Genomic DNA, 24,320 nt, shown 5'->3' with positions numbered 1-24,320 from the left:
TAGCAGCTCCCTTTATCCTGTTCAGAGCGAGTAAGCAAATTAAGCTCAGGGCATGGGGCAGAGCCTCATCAGCCTAAGACTCTTATATCCTGATGACAGTTATGTTAGATCTAAACTTTGCTGCCATTAAGCCATAAACCTGAGCCATACTCAGTAAAGCTTAAGAGACTAGGTACTATAGGTCAGTCTCAATGGTTTGGGATGTGTGTGTGTGTGTGTGTGTGTGTGTGTGTGTGTGTGTGTGTGTGTGTGTGTGTGTGTGTGCGTGCAGCAGAATTACTTTATTGGTGCACTTGCATGTACAAGAATTTCATCTTGATGGAACTGCTGCATATATTAATGGACAATACAGGAAATAAATATTAAACAAATAATACAAATACATAGGCCATGTCCTTGTGTCAGAGGAGTCCTTTAAACCAGTTGTGTTAGATTCACAGATTGTGCATTATATGAATATGTTAAAAGTGTACTGAGAGCACAAGAATTCCTCTGTTACACATACACATGTTCTTAAACTTTGTCAGAACTTGGGATAATACATATGTCCCATGTGTATTATATACATGAAACTGCCTATATAATAAGCTAAAATTATTTGTGTGTGTGTGTGTGTGTTTGTGTGCGTGTGTATATATATAATAACTCCATATAACTTCTTATATGTAAGAAGTTTCTAAGTCTAACCCTAAACAACCCTATCCTACAAAGTTTACAACAGTCCATTTTACAACTTTTTACAACCATTTTTTCCTGAATAGTTATAAAATTATAAAACACACACACAGCTCATCCTCTCATTTGAGCAGGACAGCCGGTCTCTGCTCTCATTCTACATTATTTCCACCGGACAGGCACACCTAGTATTTGATGAATAATAGTTTTTCAGCTCACCCTTGAAACCTTCCACTTACAGTAATGTGCAGTTTGGGGCGGTCCAGCTCATGATATTAATTTGAGGCTTAGTCTCAAATTCTTCTGTCTGAGTAAGCCGTCTAGGATAGAGAGAGAGAAAGCTGTCATCAGCGGGTGTGGGGGTGCGGCCAGGCTTCAGCAAGGGCCGGCCACTTGCCCAGGCGTTAATATTGCAATGTGAAAAGTGGCCCACAAGTAGGAGAGAAACTTGAAATTCCCAGCTGAAGAATAGCCCAGAGCCTTTGAATCTGGCAGCCTTGTGTCAATGACTCTGATGGAGTTCTTTTTCTCTTTCTTTTCTTTTCCCCTAATTTTTTGTTTTTACCCCCCAAATCAGTGACTGGAGGACAAAGGAACATTGTGGAGTGAGAGGCTGAAATGTGAGAGCAGGCGTTTGTCTGTTTTCAGTGTAGTGAGTGAGGAGTTTGCAGCATGTGTTATCAGTGTCAACAGCAGCCATGTCTCTCTCTCTCTCTCTCTCTCTCTCTCTCTCTCTCTCTCGCTCTCTCTCTCTCACTCTAGTTCAATTCAAAATAGCTTTATTGACATGTCTGCTTTGAAAGCTGTGTTGCCAAAGCACAGTAAGGTTAACTGTTTAGCTGAATGTATTTAGTATAAGAAACAACACTTTAATTAAAAAGTAATAACAATATTAATAATAGCAATGATAACAACACTAATAATAATCAGCAAACAAGATATTTTTACTTTCTTACATAGGTTGGAGGTCACAGAGGTTGGAGGAAGAACTTATTGTCTCTCTGGCAGTGACAACCAGTAATTTTGGTATGATTTGCTTTTATTTAGCAATCCTAAATTTATTAGGTTTAATTTAGTAGGGCAAAATTTTGTGGGTTTTACTTTTATATAGTAGACCAAAATTTGGTAGATTTCACTTCTAAATAATATTTTAAAATGGTCATATTTTACTTTGAGAAAATTTGGCAGATGATACTTTAAAATACTACTTTGAATTTTAGCATGAGGGTTTTCCCTTCTTTCTCTCTCTCTCTCTCTCTCTCTCTCTCTCTCTCTCTCTCTCTCTCTCTCTCTCTCTCTCTCTCTCTCTCTCTCTCTCTCTCCCTCTCTCTCTCTCTATTTGTCCAAGCCGCTCGCCCTGGCCCTTGACTGCCACTCATTCATTGACTCTGTGTAACTCAATCTGAGAGGCTGGAGCCCAGTGGAGCGGACCAGCCTGCCCTGTTCTCATCCAGCTCCGGCAGCCACGCGCTCCGGCCACACGAGAGCAGCTTAAGTGGCCTCTCTCTCTCTCTCTCTCTCTCTCTCTCTCTCTCTCTCTCTCTCTCTCTCTCTGGCTCTTTTTCTCTCTCTCCTGGGCCTGCTTTTTTCCATAGCGGCTTGTGGAGAGCGGAGGGTGGTGAAGGACCCCTACTGGTAAAGTGGGTAAACACGCGCAGCCCTGACATCTGTGCTGCATACACGAAAGACAGAGAGAGAGAGGGAGTGAGAGAGAGGGAGAGGGAGAGGGGGAGAGCGAGAGAGGGAGAGGGAGAGAGAGGGCGAGTGCAGCCTGCCTAGCTGTGGTGGAGGCGTGTGGGGAGACAGGGGAAAAATGCCTTGCTTTGTGGAGAGAATTCCTTCAGAGCGCCAGGGAGAGGTGAGAGAGAGAGAGGAGGGCCAGCTCCTGCCAGGTAAGACTCGCGCCAGGCAACACATACACACACATACATACACACAAACACACACACACGCTGGGGTGCTGGATGAGAGTGTGATGTCAAAGGCAGTGGGACCAGTTCTGCTGCAGGCCGTCCCACTGTATGGCCAATATCTAACTATACAGCCTCATATTTTATGCAGTACAATAGGTGGTAAAGTATGTCAGTGTTAATTGCGAGTAAAAGAAAACTTTTTAAATGATTTTTTGTAGTACACTTTACCTTGCATATATTCCACAGGTGTAGTATATAAGCAATAATTCTTCAATAAATGAATAGTTCTTGAGAGTTAATAATTTCTTGATGTCTAATCTCACGCAGTTTCTCTCTGTGTTGGTTTTGGATTAGCCATTGTGTACTTTTTGTCTCAAATTGTTGTGCTTAATTACTACCCAGGCCCATGAGAAAGGATGGCACAGAGAATCTAGCTAGCTGACAGTGGTGTTATTTGCCCATCTAAGCAACCCTCCTGCTAGCACTGGGTGAGCTTTCACCCAGCTTGTTTAGATACAGATGTTGTGAAGATGATTTGTCAATTTGAAGACTTTGCAGGGTATAGAGAAACACACCACTGCAGCTTTTGGCTCGGATGTCTCCTGTTTCTGGCTTAATCCAGACCAGCTCTCAATTAGGCTTTCCCTTTTGTTAAATAAATACAGTGTCACTGAAACTAAACACACATTTGCATCAGGCCTTCTAAAGTTTCAGCATGGAGGATAGAAGAGCAGGCCATAATGGGCCTAGAGTGGGCCTGAATGGAGAGGCCAAAGAGTGAGAGAGAACTTGCAGGTGACGAAGAAGAGAGTGGAGGGGAGTTTGCTTCTTTTTTCCACCTCTTGTTGATTTGTTTCTGTTACCAACGGAATTGAGCCCTCAGTGAAAGCTGAGGTCAGAGTTGAATTTGGTTCATGTTTCTGTAGTGATCTGGCAAACGTTCCATAGATCATCCCGGGGATAGTTTTTTGTGCAGGTGCATGTATATAAGTGTGTTTGTGTTTCAGTCTGTGCACACATTTGTGAGAGACTTTAAAAAGAGTCACCAAATGATGTTTTTTTAAAACAGATGACACTTGCTGGCAGGAAGGTGGCACAAGGCAGACTGTAGAAAGCAAATGTCAACATGAAAGCAAAGCCAAATCCTCGACAGTTTAGGCAGTTTAAAAACTGCGCCCTGTGGGACACATTTTTCATCTCCCTTTATTTACATAGTAAACTGTATTCCCCTATAGATTATCCTCAGATGTTCAAATTGGTAACAAACTATATGTTGAAACTATGTTCATTCTAAACAGTGCTTTGGTTAGGGTTAGGATTTGGACCAGGGCTAGGGCTAGGACCAGGGGTGGGTTTAGGTTTTGTGTTGAGGTTAAGGTAAGGGTTAGGATTAGAGCCAGGTTTAGAGTTAAAGAAAATTATAGTCAGTGTTGTAGATATTTAGATGAATGTAACTTGAAAGTAAATTAAGTAGCTAAAAAGGATCTAAAGTGGACTATTCAAATAAAGTGTTACATTTTTTTTTAGATCCCAAAAAGGGGACGTTGTAGAAAAAGAGAACGTGTGGTCACCCTAGACTTTACTAAGCAGATATTTCCCCTGTTTTCACTCTGAGCACTGGGAGATTGATGACTGAATTGTGGAGTACATGTTAACAGTAACTGCTGATTTATTGAGACACTTAGGGTAAGTGAGGCTTGCCCTGACTCAGAAGGGAAGAAAAAGATATAGGCCTTTTAACTTAATGCAGAAATAGAGCCTTTTTAAGGAATAATTGTGATTACTGGCCTGGGGTGGGGAGGAGTGGAAAGGAGGAAAGAGTTACAGGAGAGAAGAGTGTGGGGGTCAGGAGTCTATGCATTTTACTGGAATCTACTTTGAATTTAATTGCAAGTTTCTGGCACAATTTCGAGGCACTGGGTTAGTACAAATCTCTTGAGTTGAAATAACACTTCAACAAGTGTAGCTTTTCGCAGGCATTTGAGGAAGATCCCTCTGAAATGGTGTGTAATTTTAGAGGAATCAGCCTCTTTCCTTCTTTAGCTCCCACATCCCCTGAGAATGTTTGCCTTTAGAGTTATTCAGCAACATTCAAATACAGTTTAAAGATTCATGTGCCTTGAATTTGATATCTCTCCATCTCTATATGTGTTTTCTTCTGCGCATGGAATAAGGAATAGTGCTTCCCTTCAGAAGAGGAATGATCTTTTTTTTAACCACCTTTTAGACTGAGTGAAATGTTTCCCTGGTTCGCCCAGGGACGACTTTATTTCTTAGCAGGGATTTAACACTCACTCAGTCCCCCCATAAATACAAGCTTCCCCAGCAGCCCAGGAGCCATAACTCATCCTCTAACTCTCTGGCTAACTAAACTCATATTGCAGAGAGAAGCTTTGTTTGTCTTTGTTTCTATTCAGTCAAACCCTTAAGATTACTCTCTCAGCTACTCTGAAACCACTTGCTCAACAACTTGCCTGTTCTGAAGAACATGAGCTGTATGTCTTCTTTCTCAGCCACTTGTTATAAGTTGGAAACTAGGCCTTTGACAGCTGGGCCCCTGTCGTTGAATGAACAAGTGGCTAGTGGCACCTGTTGAGACCTAGGCCCTTCTTACCACAGTGCAGTAACACCCGTCTTGTGGCAAGAGGTATGAGCATGTTCATCGCCTACTCACTTTCTACAGTGCAGCCTTGTGGCAATGCAAATTCATTCATAGCTGAAAGCATTACACTTATCGATCAGAGTGGCAAGAAGATAGATTATTAGCATAGCCCATGCCACAAATTAAGCACTTTTGTTGTGTAGCAACCACCTTTAGTGCATGTATTCACACTAGAAATGCAACAGGATGTAGAGTATGTTACCTGGATGATGTAGTAGAACCACAGAAAAATGGCATGTGGAGTGTTTACACTCAGCAGACGTATTCTGCAGTTTGTCGCAGAAGTGGCCCGTATTGAGTGTTGCAGTTTGAAATTTTCAAACTAGTTAATTCACCATAGTATATCACCGATGCATATTAGGAGGGCTAATATGTTTGATTGCAGCTGGCAGGTTCTTACACTATGTCTATCAAGGCACATTTCAATACACGAAACACTGAAATTTGTTACTTCTGTTTATTGCAAAACATTCATCTTTAATTTGTGATGATACTACCTTACAGAAATCCTCTGATTGGCCGTGATCTGCCTGCTGCTACCTTTCTGTTCTCCTAGCCAGGCTTGAAGCCCTCTGAAGTCTAATTCCCCTGTTATCCCATTCCTGGAGCCTTGCATGTTGCTACATTTGCTTAAAAAGGCAAGGCGCTGGGAGAAATTTTAGTCAGGTTGTTCATCCTCTCCTCTTCTGTTCCATCCGTCCTCCATTCTTGTCTGTTTGATCTTGCCCTCCTCCCCACTACTTAGTGTTCGCCACATGAGAACGGTGGGAAAAGAGGTACCTTTGAAAAAGACGACATGCCAGAAAATGTGCAGCAGCAGGCCTTCACCTTGCATAAAGACCCCATGCAAATGAGGCCCAAAACAAAAGTGTTTATTGATACTTCTGATAAACCACCATTGGTGTGCAGAGCTTTTCATCCTCTGTTACCTGTTACAGTAAAGGGTCATATTAATTTAATGAAATTTAGGGTCTGCAGATATGGGCCTCAGCCACCAGGGGGCCTTGTGAGCATGGCAGGTGGAGTAATAGTTGAATAGTTAAATGTTTAAAATACTCCCGCCCGATAGTGTTATCCTTTTACCCTGCATATTATGACTTGCACATAGTCAGACATTCACAAGCTTTTAGTCAACTTTAGCCTATGTTTATTTTATTATAACTTTTTTTTTTTACTTTAGCCTAAATTTACGTCTTGACCGTACGAAAACACAAAAGCAGATGTCATAAGCAGAAAGTTACATTTAAGCAACTTTTAGCAACAGTTAATTTTAGGTTGTTTCATTACAAAGTATATCAGTGTTCCCTGAAAATCAGCATTTCTTAATTTTCATAATGAAACGAGCATGATAAAACCCCAAGACAGAGTTAGTCCAGGAGCCAGTGAGCTATGAGCAAGAGATAATTTTGAATTACACCATGCTTTTGTTAACACTGGTGATACTGTAACTCCTGAGGTTTAATACGGTCTCAGCTTCTGGCTGCATTGTTTGTTGAGGATGGCTCCCTGGGTGCACTCTGATGGTGTGGATGAACACAGGCTGACTGAAAGCCTCCACGCTTGTGTTATTGGGCTTGAGGAGGCCATAAGCTGATCAGCAGGAGTGGAGTGGTGCAAGCCTTGACTGGTGCCAGGTTCTGGGTTTGGCTGCAGCTCGGAGGATTGATGTCTGGGAAGCAGCGGGGGCCCCACTGTACCTTTATTACGCATCGGCTGGGTACCAAACTAATTTGATAAAGCGGCACTTAATACAGCACACGTACATGCTGCTACCGTGGCCTGGCGCAGCGACAAGTGTGTCACGCCGGACTGGCAAAAGACTGGCACCGCGTTTCAGCCTTGGAGGAGAGACAGAAAGAGAGCGAGCAGGAAAACAAGGATGTGCAGAGAGTTTAAGCAAGAAAGCGAGGGAAGACGAGGGCAGATGACAGACGTAAAGAAGCCGGCGAGGTAGAAACAGAGAAACCCACTGAGAGGTTGCTTTGGTAATTACTAGCTCTGTGCCCAGGCAGTGGAGGCCAGTGAGTGTATGTGTTTGCAGGCCCTGGTGCTCTGATAATGAAGGGTTAGTGTTGCAGTTCTGACAGTGTTAATCTCCCCATCGCTCTCTCGCCTGAAATTTACCCTGCTGGGCGAGAGAGAGCGGCAAGCCCACCTGACAGCACAGTTTACCCACAGCCTGAGACCAGCTATACCCACACTCGCACACACTGGGATCAACCTTCAGCTTCCATCCTCATCTCTGAGACAAAAGAAACCGGAAAGAGAAAGAAGAAAGGAGAAGGAGGGATCGCACAGGGGGAAACTTTTTCCTTTGCTTTTCTTCCCATGCCTTTTTTTTAATCTCCTTCTTCCTCTCTACTTCTTCTTATTTGAAGTTTATGAAGTACTGCTTAAGCAGACTGAGCTGTATGAATATGCATTGTGCCATATGGCTGCACTAGCGCTGGGACTAGGTGTGTCCAGAAGGTAGATCAGCATTGATGCATTATTCTCCCTCTCAAATCATCGTTCTGATGATGCAGGAAGGGTCTTCAGTATCAGTCTGGCTTAGTGGGCACAGAGAGAGAGAGAGAGAGAGAGAGAGAGAGAGAGAGAGAGAGAGAGAGAGAGCAGGAGAGAAAGCGTAACAGCACGGCTGATTGTATTTTTAGAGTTCAGATGCTAACCCTGACACAGCCTTGATTAAAAGTGATATTTCTGACACATTAGGATGCGCACGGGAAGTAACCTTCTCCAAAGCCTTCATTATTAGATGCATGACAGACCTGAATATTTATAAAATAGGCTTTAATAATTAATAACAGCAATCTGCTACAGTAATTCATCAAATTTGCACTTCAACGGAGTATCCGTTTTCACTTTAAAATAATAATAAGGAGAATTCTAATGCCAACCAAATGCAAAATTGCAACCTGCCCATGTCTGGAGCTCATCATAAGCCTCAGTGCATTCATGTCATTTAGGTCAATGGTAAAGGCAGCGTTAATGATATTGTTCTTCTTGCAATTTTTTGACACCAGCCCCACTGTCACTGAACATTTCTTTCTTTTTTGTGGCACCGATATTGTCTGCACAGACAAAAAAGCTGTTGTGATGTTTACTTGTTGTGTTGTTTCCGTTTAGGGTCTATTGCATCGATAAAATCAGGAAACCAGAATGTTTTAGTGTAGAATATACAAGAAGCTGTTGTGGTTTTATCAAAAGCAGATTCTTTGTTTGAGTCAGCCAGCAACACTTCCTTTTGTGTTCTCTGACCAAAATAGCACACACTTTCAGTAAAGCAGCTCTCTACCTCCTCAAGCTCGTGTTCATTTTTAAAAAGAACACTTATATCTCTCTGTGAAATACACGCCATGCAGTTTATGTTCAACAAAACACATGCAAATACCTTTTTGAGACAGTTTTGATTTTTTTACATGTGTAAGTGACAACAAATGTTGAATTTAAAGTGAGTTTGATTTTTCTCTTCTACAAGTGATAAAGTAGTCATCCAAGTACTTCCCTGTAGTTTGATGTCATGACATTCAAGAGAATGTATAGTAAATAAACTCATTATGGACAAAGAAGCCAATAAACCACTGTGCATTAGACATGGCCAAAGGCCACAGTAGTGGAAAGTACCCACATATATAAACATGTGCACACCATGCTCTCCACCGTTAACCTGTCATGCAACATGCTATCTTGACGGCCTTCAAGATGGGATGTACATGTTCTCCTAATGTTCACTGCCTCAGTGCCTTGGACTCACAGGCCTAAAGCAAAACACAGCTATTGAACTTGGCAACAAATGAATAAAGATTTACACAATTGGCAAATGCATTGCTCCATGCAAAGCAGAGTTGGAGAAAGTTTTTAACTAACACCTTTCAACTGCAGCACACTTCAACTCCTCACTCTCCTAACTAAATAACTTACATGTTAGTTTCATAGTAGTTACTTAATATTTCATAGTAGCTATACAACAGTAAACCTTAGGATTCGTAACTGAGTAATAAGCACAGAGTTTAAGAGGTTAAACTGTGATGGTCCACATTGGTCCATACTTCAATTATTTACTGTCACAACTGTATAACTTTCATCTTAGTTTCATAGTAGTCCCAACTGTTCTACAGAATGTGTTGAATAATAAGTATTAGGAACAGTAATTTAATAAGAAGCCTGTTGTACGGGTGCCCTTTTTGGGAAGACAAAATGCACTGCTTGTGATAGCCTGCACAAATAAAGCAGGTATGTTCCAAATTGAATTTTTATAAATTTATTGTAAAACCTTATACCATTTAGTTACTAAATACTTCAAAAATAAGAATTTAATCAATAGATAAGAAGTTATCTACTGAGTAAACCAATAGAGGGAGAAGGATTAGTGTAACTTTCTTGTGGGCCCAATCAGATGTTTTCCATTCATCATGAAATTTTGACTTACTATAAAATGGCATTTTATTTAAATTTTGTACAATTTTGTTCAGACTGTGATTATTAATTTTAAGATTAATAAGAAAATATTTATTGCAGTTTAAGAGGTTATATTTACTGTATGCTGCTCCATCCTCAGTTCTCTGAGAAGGAGTACTCACTGAAGCTTTATAGAATCTTTAGTCTTTAGCCGTGTACCTGATGCAGCAGACGTTTAGGGGACACCTGCGACTCATTCCTCTGTGCATAAAATGAGCAGAATGCAGGGAGGTGGGGGTTGGAGGAAAAAATGGCAAAGTCTGTGAAGCAGAGCAAATGTTTTAATGGTGGCCTGGGATCGATGTTGTCAGCGAAGGCTTCCTGTCTGGAAATGCATTTTTTTACTTAATGTCACCTCCTCCCCTTCGTCTGTAGGAGAGGGCACGGGGATCCGAGGCGAGCGGTAAAACCACGGCCTGAATTTGAGGGGAATCACTTTAAAAAAACGCAAGGCGCACAGGGGATCTGAAAAACAAATTTGAGGAGTAACCTTGGAAATCAATTAAGCATTCCGCGCGGGCCGGAAACGTTTGCGAGGGAAAAGGGGGCCACCCTTTTTAATTTCTCCCCCCAGTTTCTCCGGAGACACGCTGCCCGTCAACTCGCGACTTACGCAGGGCGCTTTCTTGTTCTGCCTTATTTAATTTTTTTAACAGCAAAGTGCCTTATAGGCTGTCAAAATGTCTTAAGAGTCTTGTTAAAGAAATGCCACAACTCATTTCGCTGTAATGGAATTCATATGCTGGGGAGAGGGGAGGGGGGATATGTCTAAACATCTAAACACGCTGCTTTTTAGGTTGGGCACTGGGGTTATCTGAGAGGGCTTGGCATGATTGATGTTATTTGGGGTGACAGTGCTTCATATCAAGGTTAACCTGATGCTAAGAAAGCAAAGGGGCATAGAGAGAGGAATAGAGAGAGAGAGGTTGAGCCTCAGAAAAAAGAGAATGCTTTCTCTTTTTAAGGTGCATCTACAACCTTGGGTTTTTTTACTGAGGGAGGACCTAGTCTCTCTGTCTCTCTCTCTCTCTCTCTCTCTCTCTTCTCTCTCTCTCTCTTTCTCTCTCTCTCCCTCTCTCCCTCACACGGCAGGTGGAGGTTTCTGCACTCTTAATTGATAACTAATCGAGCGGCTTGTGCTGTGTTTCCCCCTGGAGGACGGGCCCTAATGGTGGCTTGGCTTACTCAGCAGTGTGGCTCCGGAACTGCTAAATTAAATATATCCCCACAGATAATGACTCTGAGTGACAGACTCTGGGCCGGGCGGCACCGGCGACTTACCGACCCCTCTACCGCCACACCTCACTGTAGAGGAACTTCACCCCGCTTTCCATTCCCTCCTCCCTCCCTCTGCAGTCTTCCCTAGACTCCCCCTCTCAATCACCCCCACACCTCCCGCCTTCGCACTGAGCACAGCTCCTCGTGACAAAAATACAACTCAAGCAGTTAATCTGTGCAGATATCAGCTCAAGGGCCCTCAAGAGGCGTTGGGGAGGCTTTCCTCAAGCGTCCTGGCCGTGCCCCGGTGCCAAACCCTGCTGCCAGCCACCCATCCCTGTGCCCCCGGAGCTGCCAACTGGGCTAATTAACCTCCACCACCAGGGTCACGCTCAATCCAGCTCCATCTGAATCACCGCTAAGGTGATTGTATTTTAAATGGCCCATATTGAGTTTTTTAAACTAAGCTGCAGAAACAGCCTGTTTTGAGATGTTGCAACCTTTTGCACATTTGTGTATGACCACATTCAGTTTAGTCCCAGCCATTCACACTGAAGTGTTGTTGCTGCAGACAGTCTGTAGTTATTGGAGTGGAACTTGAACAATGCAAAGGTACAGTAACAAAAGCATCCTGTGTAATTCTAAGTGATGAACAAAGATTGGAAAATGGCTATATAAAAATTAATTACGACATAAAACCAAAGAAGCCTACAAATATAGCGTTTTTTTGGGGGGGAAGTATTTAAAGCGCAAAATTTTCACTGCATTCTGCATAGCCGAAGTCCCGTTGCTCTCCTGGGCAGCGCCCGGACAAGTTAGGTTAAAGCCTTAATTTAAAGCATTGTGTCAGCTGCCTGTTCAATTTGAGCAACTTTGTCTCCCAATTGTATCACATGCTTCTAAAACTTCATCCAAGATAAAAGTTTTGTGATGTAAAGTTTGTGCTCATTGTATTAGCTCAGGGTCACTGACAGCATTCACCCCGCCTGCTGTTACAGTCACTGAGCTTCTGTTTTTTTTTAACAAAGATTATAAATACTTTGTCTTGTGATTAGCTTTTAGCCATGTGTTTGTTCTTCAAATTGTGCTTTTGCTGCCTAATTGCACCCATAACAGCATATTTCCTTTTCCGTTTTGCACTTAAAAATATACACTGGCATTTTGTGTCCATTGTCCTGCATGCTGTGTGTCTGAGTGTGCCTTTGTTTCTTGGGGACTTGTTTGTTTGTGCTGGTCATGGTGGTCCCCAACTGGAGTATTGCACTTGGCTGAAGGCTGCTGTCTGAGAGAGAGAGAAAGGGAGAGAGAGACAGAGAAAAAGAGAGAGAGCATTTGTGAAAAGTCAGAGTGGGTCCCTCAAGGTCGGCCCAAAGACAGCATGCAACGTGCAAGGTCATATTCTAGACTAAAAGCAGTAAGAGCTTTATTGATATAAACACACACACACACACACACACACACTGCAGATGTGCAACCAACTTATTAATAATAAAACAGATTTATGTTTGTGTGTGTGTGTATGTGTGTGTGTGTGTGTGTGTGTGTGTGTGTTCATGTGTCTGCAGTTTGTGACTTTAAATGTTTGTTGTCCAGGAGAAAAAGAGTTTGTTTTGTCTCTTTCTATTTTGAGCGTAATTGTTTTGTCTGTATGTGTATCCTTATACTAAAATTGATTCCTGCAGCAGAATCTAAAAAATCTATTAGAATCCATCCGATAAAACAGGACAGTGTGATGGAGTGGGTGTGCATGTGTGCAGGATTTGAAACAGCACAAACAGTTTCAGCATTCTTCTACAGTGTCAGTTCACATTGTATTTGGGTCATAACCTCGCCATACTGATGGCCTGACTGCATTTTGCACAGCGCCTTTTTATTATCATTACGCATTTTGCCTAATACCTAATCCAATTCAGGTGGAAATGACACTCATGCATCAAGCATCACATTTAATCCTTATCTTCGAGACTGTAGTGTACTTTGTTGATTTTTTTTAGTCATCATTTTGATTCTTGCTTACCCTGAGTTTCAGAACAACCAGCTAAACCAGCTGTGTGTGTATGTATGTGTCATCTCTTAGGCTGCTTTCATGTGAAAGCAAAAGTAAATCCCAACAAACCTGTTTTTACACCAAAAACAGTGAAGCAATGAAAGGGGGAAATTCCATCTGTGTCTTCCTCTGGGGAAATTTTCTCCCCAAAGAACACCCCCCACCCCCCTGTCCCATTCCCTCAAAACTCTAGTTTCGCCCTCTGACTCCTCTTCCTTTAAAACGCAGTTGGCAATGCATTGTTTTTAATCATCAGAACCCAGAAATTATTATTATCGCCTCTGACGCGGCAATTAAAACTTCAGGTCAGAAGCACAACGAGCGGTGATCAGCAGCGAAGCTGAGAAGTTTTAATTAGACGATCAGAACCATTAATGCACAAAAAAAAAGGTGTGCACTGGGAAATTAACGCGAACGTCTTAATCAGGGTTACCGACTCCGAAGAGGAGTCAAGTGAACAGAGAGCAAAAAACAAATCATTTCCGCACCACTGGGACAAAACTCAATTAAATATGCATGCAGAAAATGGAAATTTGGAGCATCAGCACAGAGTGTTGGAAAAAATACGGTGGAATCTGGAGACGAGGTCGCGGACCTGCTTATTGTTATTCTTGTGTAATAAAAATGAAAGAGGGGCCAGATGCAGGGGTCTGAGGATTGGGTCCATCAGTGGCTTTCCACTCGGCTTCCCTGGGCCCACATTCACACCCTCTGAGGAGTGGGGGAAATGCACTCAAGCTGTACATTTATAAGATAAAAACATTAAGGAAAGCACTATTTTGGTGTGTTTTGGTGGTAGGGTGGATTATGCATAGAGGGCAAACGCTTAGGGCTTTGAATCCACACCTCTCTGGGAAAAAGCGGACTAAAGAGCTCACATAGGCACACTCCTGGAACCTGGCCTTGTCAATTATTCTGCCAAACAGGTTATGATCCTATAGTCTCACTTTTAAAGGACAGAGAAAAAAGGGAGAAACTCTGACACAAGACATGTTAAATAATGAAAAATAATCTTCCACTTATGTAGGCATTTCCCATGCCTATTTCATATTAATTGACTTGCCATATTATGGAGGTTTTGTCCTTGTCAGTCAAGATATGTTGAAACCTGGAATGAATTCCCTTCGTTACCCCAGTGAGCCCTGCATGCTTCTTAAGCAAGTGGCTTCAGGATCAAGTTCTAGCTTTATGGATACGTACTACGTGTAGCTCAGCAGAAAACAAGAACACATTTCATATGCACACTCGTGTTGTGAAATACGCTCCAGTTAGTTTCCAGAGTATTCTGACTGCAGGTGATGAACGTGTATGTCATCTCCTAGCATTTCTGTCTGTCAGAGAGAGAGAGAGAGAAAGGAAGAGAGAGGGAAAGGACAGGACACGCCAATCTAAGCAGTCATTAACAGCCACTTCCCCACTCTGGCAGGCTGATTACAGTCAGCACACGTTCACACAAATAATGCACTTCCAACAGCATTATTAGGATTTGAAACACCACTTGATTGGGCATGATATCATTCTGGCACATAAACAGAAGCTCCGCATTAAACAAGAAGACGTGGAGAGCCTGGAGAGGCGTGACAGGCCGACTTCAGGAGAGCTTTGCTTTTATTTTTTTCCTTTCAGAGCTTTTTGGGTTTTTTTTTCTGGTCATTTTGCATGTCCGCCGTGTCAAAGTTCTGACAAGAAGCAGGGCTTCTGAAGCCTTTGATGTGCATCTTGGGCCTCACAGATAAAAAGGAGGACCTCTCTCACTCTTATTGTTGAAATTGTTTAAAATAGTTTGAGCATTTTCGCAAAAGCTTTTCTCCTTATACAGTAACGGAATTACCGGGGGAGAGTCCAGGCCCTGCACTCTTTCCACGAAAATCTTGTCAGCCTTACAATAAACATCTCTGCTTAAGAAAAACAAGTTTGGTCTTAGTTATGATGATCCTTGCCGCTTCGTTTACGATTCAAGGTGGACAAGCATCTTCGAGTACCTCCGAGACTGGCTGAATTGCAGCATTTTCTCTTGTGCTCAGAAGAGCAGGTCGAGGCGTAGAATTAATAGGGCTTTGCTGCTTGCTACACCTATTTTTGCTAACGTGAATGCCGCTCCCCTGAGAGGTGGAAGGCCTCCCACAGGAGAGACTGTGCTTTCATCTATGTCCCCACTGATTTTATCACGCTATACGCTATCATGCACACAAAACGACTGGAGGTAAACAGCAGTGTTACCATAGCGATCCCCATTGTGGCAGAAAGCAGAGGCAATTCTGTTGTGGCAGGCGCGTATTTAAATCAGCAACTATGAGCAAGGCCTAGCCTGCTCTTTTTGAGCTCTCATTAATGTCTTAACCACTTTTATTTAATACCTCAGATCCTGACTTCAGACAAAGAACGCCTTTGAACACGCAAGTCTTTTGTGTTCGCCTCGAAATCCTGGCTTTAGAAAGCCAGAACATACTGTATCCATGGTGATTCTGTAGATTTGAATATTATCTCAAGAATCAATAGACAGTGACCATGAGTGTGAGGTTGTTAGCAAAAAAAATGCACATGAATTGTGGATAATGGAAAGAAATCACTTCTTAAGGGGTCATTTCCTACAAGGAAAAGCTAGATTGCAGTGTTCAGGAAATCAGTAGTTAAAGCATGAAATAGTGGCACAGTAAACAGAAAAATGACCTTTACTGTTACGCCCAAATGACCTCAATCTTCCTTTGGAGGTGTTCTGAAAAAATACTTCAGAATTTATGTCTTCCACTTCCTAATAGTTTTTCCAGCTGATTTTTGTTCTAAATTGCTGTCCTCTACAGCGTGACCCCTTCACCCCGGCTCCCGTGATTGTCTGAAGGGCGAAAGTGTGCCGTTCGCTGGTGTTTGGATTCGAGCAGTGTGTGGTAGCACGGCACTATGCGCGCATAATTCCTCAGCTCATTGTTTCAGAGAGGAAGGGCCGAGTGCAACACCCGGTAACTGAGAAAGCATGTGCGGAGACCACGGGGCCCCCCACAGCGCTCTGCCCTGACAGAACAGCTTAACCTTCAGCCACATACGTCATTTTAACAAATAACATAAAAGGAAAGAGCGAAAAATGGAGACAATGCCACATAATTGTGAGGTAATGTAATGACATGATGGGAAATCCTGATTAGCTCAGCTTATTTGTCACACACGTCTTTGGGTTCATAAATCTGATTTCCGCTTCGTAACAATATTAGTGCATCTGGTGCACGTATTTGTGCAAGAACAGTATGTCCTTTCCTTTTTCCCTCCTCGCAATGTTCATTATTGCGCCGAACAGGCAACCAGCTTTGTATTGACGAGTTTATGGGAGCTGGCCAGAAACAGCACTTCTGGCCATACAGTGTCTAAATACCATCAAAAGCATTCCACAGATTGCTGTGATAAATAAATGTCCCCCGAGCCCCCCCCCCCTTCTCACTATTTTTCATTTGTGGCACAGTAAAGACTGTAAAGAGCACATCTGATTTTGAGGCTGGAAAAACTATTAAAAATGAACTTTTGTAAATCGTGAATCAGTTGGGTTGTGTTGGGTTATGAGAGGGAAAGGTAGCAGGGAGAGGGTTCTGCCCTAAAAAGGCAGCTTCAGATCTGCGCTGGCCCAAGGACAGCCACACGAGGGGGGTTTAGATTTTAAAGATAGCACAGTAGGATGAAATCATGCATGTGCTTGTGATTGGACTGCTTGACTGGTTAGCAGTGCCTGTCGGACAGTTTGTAACCATCATGGCTTTGAGTCTGGTGTTTGGATCCACCATGACAGAAGCTCTGAATGAGCGATGATTCTTACCACCAGAGCACTCTTGGACTGCAGTAGTCAATGGAACACACACAGGAAGTGTGCGTCTGCATATTTTTCTCTCTACCTGAGATAAAATCTTTAAGAGACCACCAGTGTGACATTTTTAGACCCCAGCATGTGCATTGCTGGTAACGTCCACATAGGGACTGGAGTTCCACTGTATGTGGTCTACAGTGTCTTTAAGAGACAATAATTAAAGACTGTAAAGAGGAGAGGTGAGGAAAAGAGGAGAGGACATACGTAGAAAAAGAGAGGAGAGGAGAAAGAAGAAAAGAGATTAAAGTAGAGGAGGAAACAATTGAAAATAGGAGAAAAGATAAGTGAGGAGTTGAGTTGAGTAGAGCATGAAGATGATGGTGTAATGAAGGCATAGTGTGAGGGCGCAATGGAAGAGCTGCAGCGGCTGCCTGAAAAACTCTTTTCCATGCTAGATTCTAGATCCTTCCAAAGACGCCACTCATGTCCCCCTGCTGTCAGAGTTAAGGCTGAGCAGAGCTCTCATTGGCAGGCCTCTTTAGGTAAAGAGAGCCTACAATGTCAGGCTGTTTTTATTCTGCTGTCATGTTGAGGATTAAATCTCCATGTAGTGGCTGTTTGGCGCACTGTTGGGGGTCTGATTGTGATCTAGTTGTGTTGTTGCTGCTAGGTTCTCACTGATAGAGTAGATGAGGTTTGTCCTCTCTCTCTCTCTCTCTCTCTTGCTCACACTCTCAGGTGTAACTTATAGTATAGACATGTGACTTTCTTCTCTTTTTTCTCTGCTTATTGTTCTGTAGGTGTGGCTTTGGGTATTATTAACAAAGTAATGTGGTAAAATCAACACTGAGCCTTTACTCAGGCAGCTTTGTCATTTGTCACTGAAATACATTGTTATATGGTATGTAAGCACCATGTAAGAACAGCATCACTCTTCTGGAATGCTTTGTTGAACCTTATCTGTAGCTGGTAAAACACTTTAATTGTATCTTGTGTCATGAGGTTCATATTCGTGCAGTGACAATATTGCTTCAGTTATTAACAGTTCTTGTCTAAATCACTGTCTTCTTTTTCTCCCTCTCTCCTTTTTTCTTGTTACCAGCTGAAAGTGGTTTATGCACTGAAAAGACCTCAGGAAAATCCACGATGGCTGCCAAAAGGAAAGGTGGCCTAAAACTTAACGCTATCTGTGCCAAGCTGAGCCGGCAGGTGGTGTATGACGGCAGCTCCCAGAATGCCGAGGGGGACCCGAGCCTGGCGGACAACAGTGAGCGGGGCAGCTCCCACTACGAAGAGGGCGACCGGCCCGACAGCGACTACTCAGAGGGCCTGAGCCTGGGCCAGAGCTTGGAGGATGACCAGAAACGGCGCGAGGCCATCGAGAAGTGGGTGAATGGTGAATACGCTGATGACCCAGCGTCCATTGATGAGGACGAGCCAAGGGGGCCCAAAGCCAGCAGCGGTGATGAGGGCCCCCCAGAAGGCGTGTATATGGTCCAACCCAAAGGCTGCAGCGATGAAGAGGACAACGGGGATGAAGCCGAGACGATACCTGTCTCCCACGAGGACAGTTACCATGACGACAGGGACTCTGCAGACAGTCCACACAAGGAGACGTCCTCCAGTGAGACCCCCAACTGCCAAGCCTCTTTTTCCTCTCCAGGTATCATTCCTCCCTCTCTCTCTGTCTTTCTTATTAGCACAGTAAAATTGTCTGATATTAGGTTATATAAGGTACATTTAGGTGTGATAACACTGCCGTTAAAAGACAAATGTACAAACACCCACAGAATCACATCTGGAGCACCTGTAATAATAAACTAGTAAACTAATAAAATAATAAACTAGTAAGTTTTGCGTACTACTGCCTTTTGTGTTATCAGTCCTGCAAAGGTCAATATCACAGTAATGGCTAGCAAACGATATTTTATGCAGAGCTAGTTTTGTGTTTTCCTCACTTTAACACACCTGATCCAACAAATCAGCTAATTAACAAGCTCTTACTGTGTTGAAGTGGATGTTTTAGAGCGGGGAAAGCTCTAAAATGTGTAGCACAGGGGCACTGGTCTAGCACAAAGAGCACATTAGCACTCAAATGTCTCTCTTCAGATGCCAGCCAGCCAAGCCAGTGCTGTTGGTTTAGTTTTACCTTACCTTTACCCTTTCGAGAAGTATAATCTCAAGGACAATTTGACAGTGTCAGGGGCCAGGGGAAAGGGAGCTGTAGCCGTATTCATATAGGCTTAAGTGATCCTGTCTGCTGGAAAGAGAAATCTAGAGTTACTACACGAGTAGTCAGTGACACCATTGGCCCTACAGTCAGATGGAACTGGGAAAACAGGAACTTGTGTGGTTTGCTGAAAGAAGAAATGAATTTTTGGAATGGCCTTACACAGAATATTATGTGAAAAGCAGCAAAGAGACCAAGAGTGTTGGCATGCCAGGCTATGTTTCATATTACATCCTGGATTACATTTTGAGGCTTTGATTTTTCTCTAACCTATCTAAACATAGGTGCTACTGAACCCAGAGCCATTCTAGCAAGGCCTGTACAGCTCCAGATCTCTAGCAGTTTGGAGATTAATGCACAGAATCCTTATCACATAGGTCACTTGCCAGATCTACTGGTTAAATCAGAGAAAAGGTCTCAATGCATATGTTCATTAACACTGTATTTACAAAAATACAGTACTTGTCTTCAAAGGCTAAGTGCAATTGCGCTTTTTTTCCATTTTGACCTCTTGGAAAATTAGGTGTATTATATTTCTCACTTTCTTTCTCCTCTTTATATCTCAGACACTATCAGCCAGATTAGATGGCACACTTGGCAGCTTCCCTGAAGTGGCAATAACAGTAGAAAACAGCAAAACCAAACATTTACTGCCTTAACGACTGGTTGAACTTTGAGACTGGTACAGTAGTACTCAAAGCGCAGTACCACTCAAACTAAAGTAGATAACAACATGAGATAAGGCCATTTTGCACACAGTAAAAGTAACCGCCCGTTTTTGTTTTTTTTGTTGTTGTTGTTTTGGCTTTTTTTTTTTTTTTTAGACAGCAGTTGAAATCTGGTTAGTCTGGTACATTTTTGCTTGCTCACCTCACGTTGCAAAAATAAGAACATCTTTTCCTTTCATCTTTTTCCATCAGGCTTGTTTGTCTGTTGCGTTTTTTTTTTTAACATTTCTTTTTCCCCTCACTGTAGCAGCAGCAGCTGTGGCCTCTCTTACTGAAGGGCTTCTCAGCAAAAGCCAGCATTTTGTGGTTTTAATTAGTCACGTTGTATTTATTTAATGCTGGTGGAAAAAAGAAAAAAGTGTAAATATGAGTTTGTTTTGCGAAACATTCTACACCTTTGCCTTTGGTGGGCTTCACCACTTTTGCATCTCGCAACAAAGACAAACTGTTTGAAGGCTAGCAACAAGCAGACTCCACTCTTTTCTTCTGTGTTGTTTTTTTCCCCTCCTCCCTCTTTGTTGATTGTAACTAGGGCATCTATATTGCCATGTTACTGCGCAGATCACAATTAAAATATTTTTTTCCCCCTTCCTTGCTGCTGTCTTTCAAAGGCTGATGCAGAGCGCACATAATTATGCATATAAACATAGTGGCTTAATTATCTCTCACAACATCAGTGACAATGTAATTAACAAACATTGCAAGATCAATGAGAGAAACTGCGACCTTCAAAACATTTAACTCCTCACACGGAGGCACCGTGTGGATTCCCTATCAGCGCAAAAGCCCAGAATACTTCTCTCAGAGCACTTCAATGCCTCACATTATTCGCACGCAGGCCACACAGCGGAGTCTGTTCGGTAAAAAGAAAGTATGAAAGCAATGAGAGAGACGGGCTTCGGATCAGATGAGCTCGACCATGACTGCAGTTTGCAATTAGACTCTTTAAAGGTTATGCATTCATTTCGATCTTCTGAGGGGCATTTTTTAAAATTCTGTATTGTTTTTATAGCCACCTTGTTTAAATGTGCAGATATGTTGAAACAGTATATTATTTTCATTTATTTATATTGCATCTTTGATACATCAGCAACCATGTTATTAAACTGAAACAGATTCGTAATGTATTAAATTAGCTCTTTTATTCATCTACAACATTGGGCAAAAGTAAGCGATCACCCTTTATTTGTTTAATGCTCAGTTAAAACATAAAGCACAAGTTATTCATTTTTCAGCATCTGTACAACAACATATTTTAAAAGCATATGCAACAGAATATTACTCAAAATAATGCCCAGAAAGAAGCCTCAAAATCTAAGAATACTATCATTCTGTTCAGTATTGATTGTGTCCACCTTTTGTGTTTAGAACAGCTTCCGTTCTTTCAGGACTTTGCCTCCGTTTTTCTAAGAAATCTGCAGGGATATTTTTCCAGACCTACAAAGTTAAGTCTTTGACGTTTGCTTCATTTTCTCACAATCCAAGTAATCCCAAGTGCGTTCAGTGATGTTGGTCAGTCCATTGTTCTGAAAACACCAGCATCTGTTTTTGTTTGATTTTTCTTTTCTTTTTTTTCTCAGTAAAGGCTCCCTGATAGTTACACATCCTTTCAGAACCATAGCATAGAGGTATATGGTTTTCTTCTAACAGTGGAAGGATAGACAGAAAAACAACGGTGGATTTTTCAAATCTGCAGCAGGTGGAAGTGGAAACTGATTTTCTCCTATCTCTAAAAAATGAAACCTATATGCAGTGTTTATCTGATGATGACAAATTTGGTGATCTGCTAGGTTGCGCAGTTGATAGCAGCTCCATTTTAAAATCTGAATCATTTATGAACTCCAGTTTTGGAAACTCCTGTTTTTACATGTTTTTCCCCTATTTTATGCAAGTGAATTATCTTGTATCTAATCTTTTTAGAAGTATCTCCTGAAAAAAGAATGACATGTACTTAATGGTTGTTTTAACTGGAAAGTAAAATATATGGATAAACAAGTGGTCTCTAACTTTTGCATAGTACTCTATTTGATTAATAGTACCAAAAAACATTTCCTATTTAAATTGAGCTATTTGAATCCTTTGTCTGTATATCCTTTTAATCCATATATAGTGCTCTACATGTGTGTCCCAATCATTTCTTTCACACAGGCTCCCCTCGTGACTTTGAGTGGCCATGTTTGGCCAGCTAAAGGGAGATATAGTGCCTATGTGTTATCACACTGCGCAGGAAAAATGTAGCCTAATTGCCTCAAACATAGACAAGGACTGTGTCACAGGCTGGAATGTGGCAGCGCAAAGTGGCGAGACTAAGGGTACTTCTTTTTATACCCTCTAGTGATGAGAGAAGGAGACAGAGAGAGAAAGAGAGAGGGGGAGGGTGTGGAGCATAGCCAGGCAAATCGCACCTTTGCCCAAAGCCATGGCTTCCAGACCACATGCACATGGCATCATTAGGAGGCTATGTGATAAGGCTAGAGAAGAAAAGCTCATTTACATGCTGTTTTAAAAGGTTATCTGCTCTCAAGTCCTGGCATAATGTATGAAGTTTATGCGCAATCATGCTACTGACATTGATAACACGCCCAGCCCCTAAAAAGCCATGCACCAGCACTCTGGTGCTTTTATGTCTTCTACTGTTACATCAGCTACTACTATTACTAATACAGATACATATTCTAGTAATACCACTTCTCTACTGATATCACTACTACCGCTACTATTAGCTCAATGTATAAAAACAACATAGTTGTTAGGCCTGCTAATATAGATTTTACTAAAGATGCAGCAAAAATTGCTTACAATAATGTTTGAGTAGGAGAATGCAAAAAGCATAGCTGTTAGGCCTGATAATACAGATTTTACTAAAGTATAATACTTATTAAAGTATAAAGTATAATAAAGTTAAAAGTATAATAATACTTATTATAGGTAGTGGTTAAGTAGCATAAGACAAAAAAGCATAGCAGCTAGGAACACTTATACAAACTTTACTACAGATGCCGCTAATAGCTAGCTAGCTAATAAGCTAATAATACATAACATCTGAGAAGCAGAAAGCTTAAAAGCATAGCTGTTGGGGATGCTAATCCAGATTTGACTAAAGATACAGCAAACAAAGCTAATAGTAGATAATGTTTGAGTAACTGAATGCAAAAAGCATAGCATGTAGGCCTGCTAATGCAGATTTTACTGAAGATGTAGCTAATAATAGATTTTGAGTAGCAGAAGGGAATTTCTATAGGAAAATGATGGGACTTTCCCCACTATTTGAAAGCGTATGGGTGGAATAAGCTCAGAGACATGAGTGGCTTTGATTGGTGTCCTTGGAAAGTGTTCAGGGATAGAGATTAAAGGCCCTGTCCTTACTTTAAAGCTGTGTAAAATCGCATGACCTAACATGGCACCCTCTAAGCAGTCATGACCTATATGAAACACTACAGTCTCTGGATTCCAGATTTATGAGTGAAACCCTGCTCTCTCAGAATCAAGTTCTCAGAGCTATGCAGCAAACACCCTTGTCAGTCATGAATGATAGTTATAGTGTTGTCATTACTTTAGAATTAAATAATAAGAATTGTGTTTACATTTTGTCTTGTGGCAGCCCAGAATAGCAGCCATAAAACAGCTAAATTTATGTGTATCTTGAGGTTTTAGAAATAAACAAATGTGAGTACAACTCTTAATCACCCAAATAAACAGTATGTTCAAACAATTCAGATCACATGTGCAGATGAGTTAGGGTCAGTTGTATCCTTCAAATGCTGTACCCAAAACACAGAAGCAGGTATTTCCTCTAAAATGCCTGGTACATTTCTCTTACATTTTTCATGATCTTTCAATCTGCCCGATCACCTTTCATTGTAATGTGCCACGGAGAGGAGCAACCCTGATGCTGTGATGGAAATTTGGGGATTATTTTACATGCTGAGAAGGAGATGTGAAATGCAGGGGGAGCGACCGATTTAGCAATAACACAGACATACGAGACCAAAGCTGAAATATTTTGGTATTAATTACCAAGGCCATGGCTCACGTTACCTCTGACTGTCTTACGTTTGCCCGGCGATGAAAAAAGCAATCAAATAAATGAAGAAAAGGTCTGGAGCAGGGCTGGCTGAGGGCCAGGAGAGAGTGGGAGAGGCCAGGACTCCCAGGAGTGTATCTGACACCGGGTTGAAGTTGTCATCTAGAGCGGAGTGCATACATCAAGTTAGCTCTCCTGACAGACAGACTGGCACAAGTTGTCACTTTTTCCAGTCATTTGCATGCACAAACACTGTATTAGAGGCAAGGTTTATAAAGGCAAGTTTATGTATCTCCTTACAGTGTTTGTGAATCTCATGCACACATGCACATACTTTCTAAACCATCACCAACATGTTCTTAGTAGGAACTGGTTATGCAGCACTGCATTTTCCTGCTTTCAGACCGATGCATTTTCTTCCACCTCATCTCCCTGACCCCTCTGCTCAACCTGGATGAAAGTTAATGGGCCAGAATTAATCTCTACATAATGCAATTAAACTATACATTTACTGCGTTTTGCTCCGTCCTTGGAGAGGACAGTATGTTTTAATGGACTTTTAAAAGAAAAAGTGAACT

The 24,320-nt window shown here is 41.9% G+C and overlaps 1 protein-coding gene across 7 annotated transcripts in view; it reads left to right on the top strand.

Annotated features, from left to right (window-relative positions):
• casz1 (castor zinc finger 1) overlaps window positions 1-24,320 on the top strand; it is a 234,454-nt gene that overhangs the window by 173,128 nt on the left and 37,006 nt on the right. For 6 of the 7 annotated variants that reach the window (XM_017708217.2, XM_037541359.1, XM_017708226.2 and 3 more), the window contains one exon: window positions 17,863-18,423. In XM_017708217.2, coding sequence (XP_017563706.1) covers window positions 17,907-18,423 — 517 coding nt within the window. In that variant the 5' untranslated portion in view covers window positions 17,863-17,906. Of the gene's footprint in view, window positions 1-2,488; window positions 2,568-17,862; window positions 18,424-24,320 lie in introns of those variants that run through there. The other variant, XM_017708210.2, reaches the window with a different exon arrangement.

This window comes from Pygocentrus nattereri, chromosome 9 (assembly GCF_015220715.1).
Source record: "Pygocentrus nattereri isolate fPygNat1 chromosome 9, fPygNat1.pri, whole genome shotgun sequence".
NCBI lineage: Eukaryota > Metazoa > Chordata > Actinopteri > Characiformes > Serrasalmidae > Pygocentrus > Pygocentrus nattereri.
The sequence above is the reverse complement of the archived record's forward strand: the minus strand, read 5'-3'. Positions and strand labels throughout refer to the sequence as shown.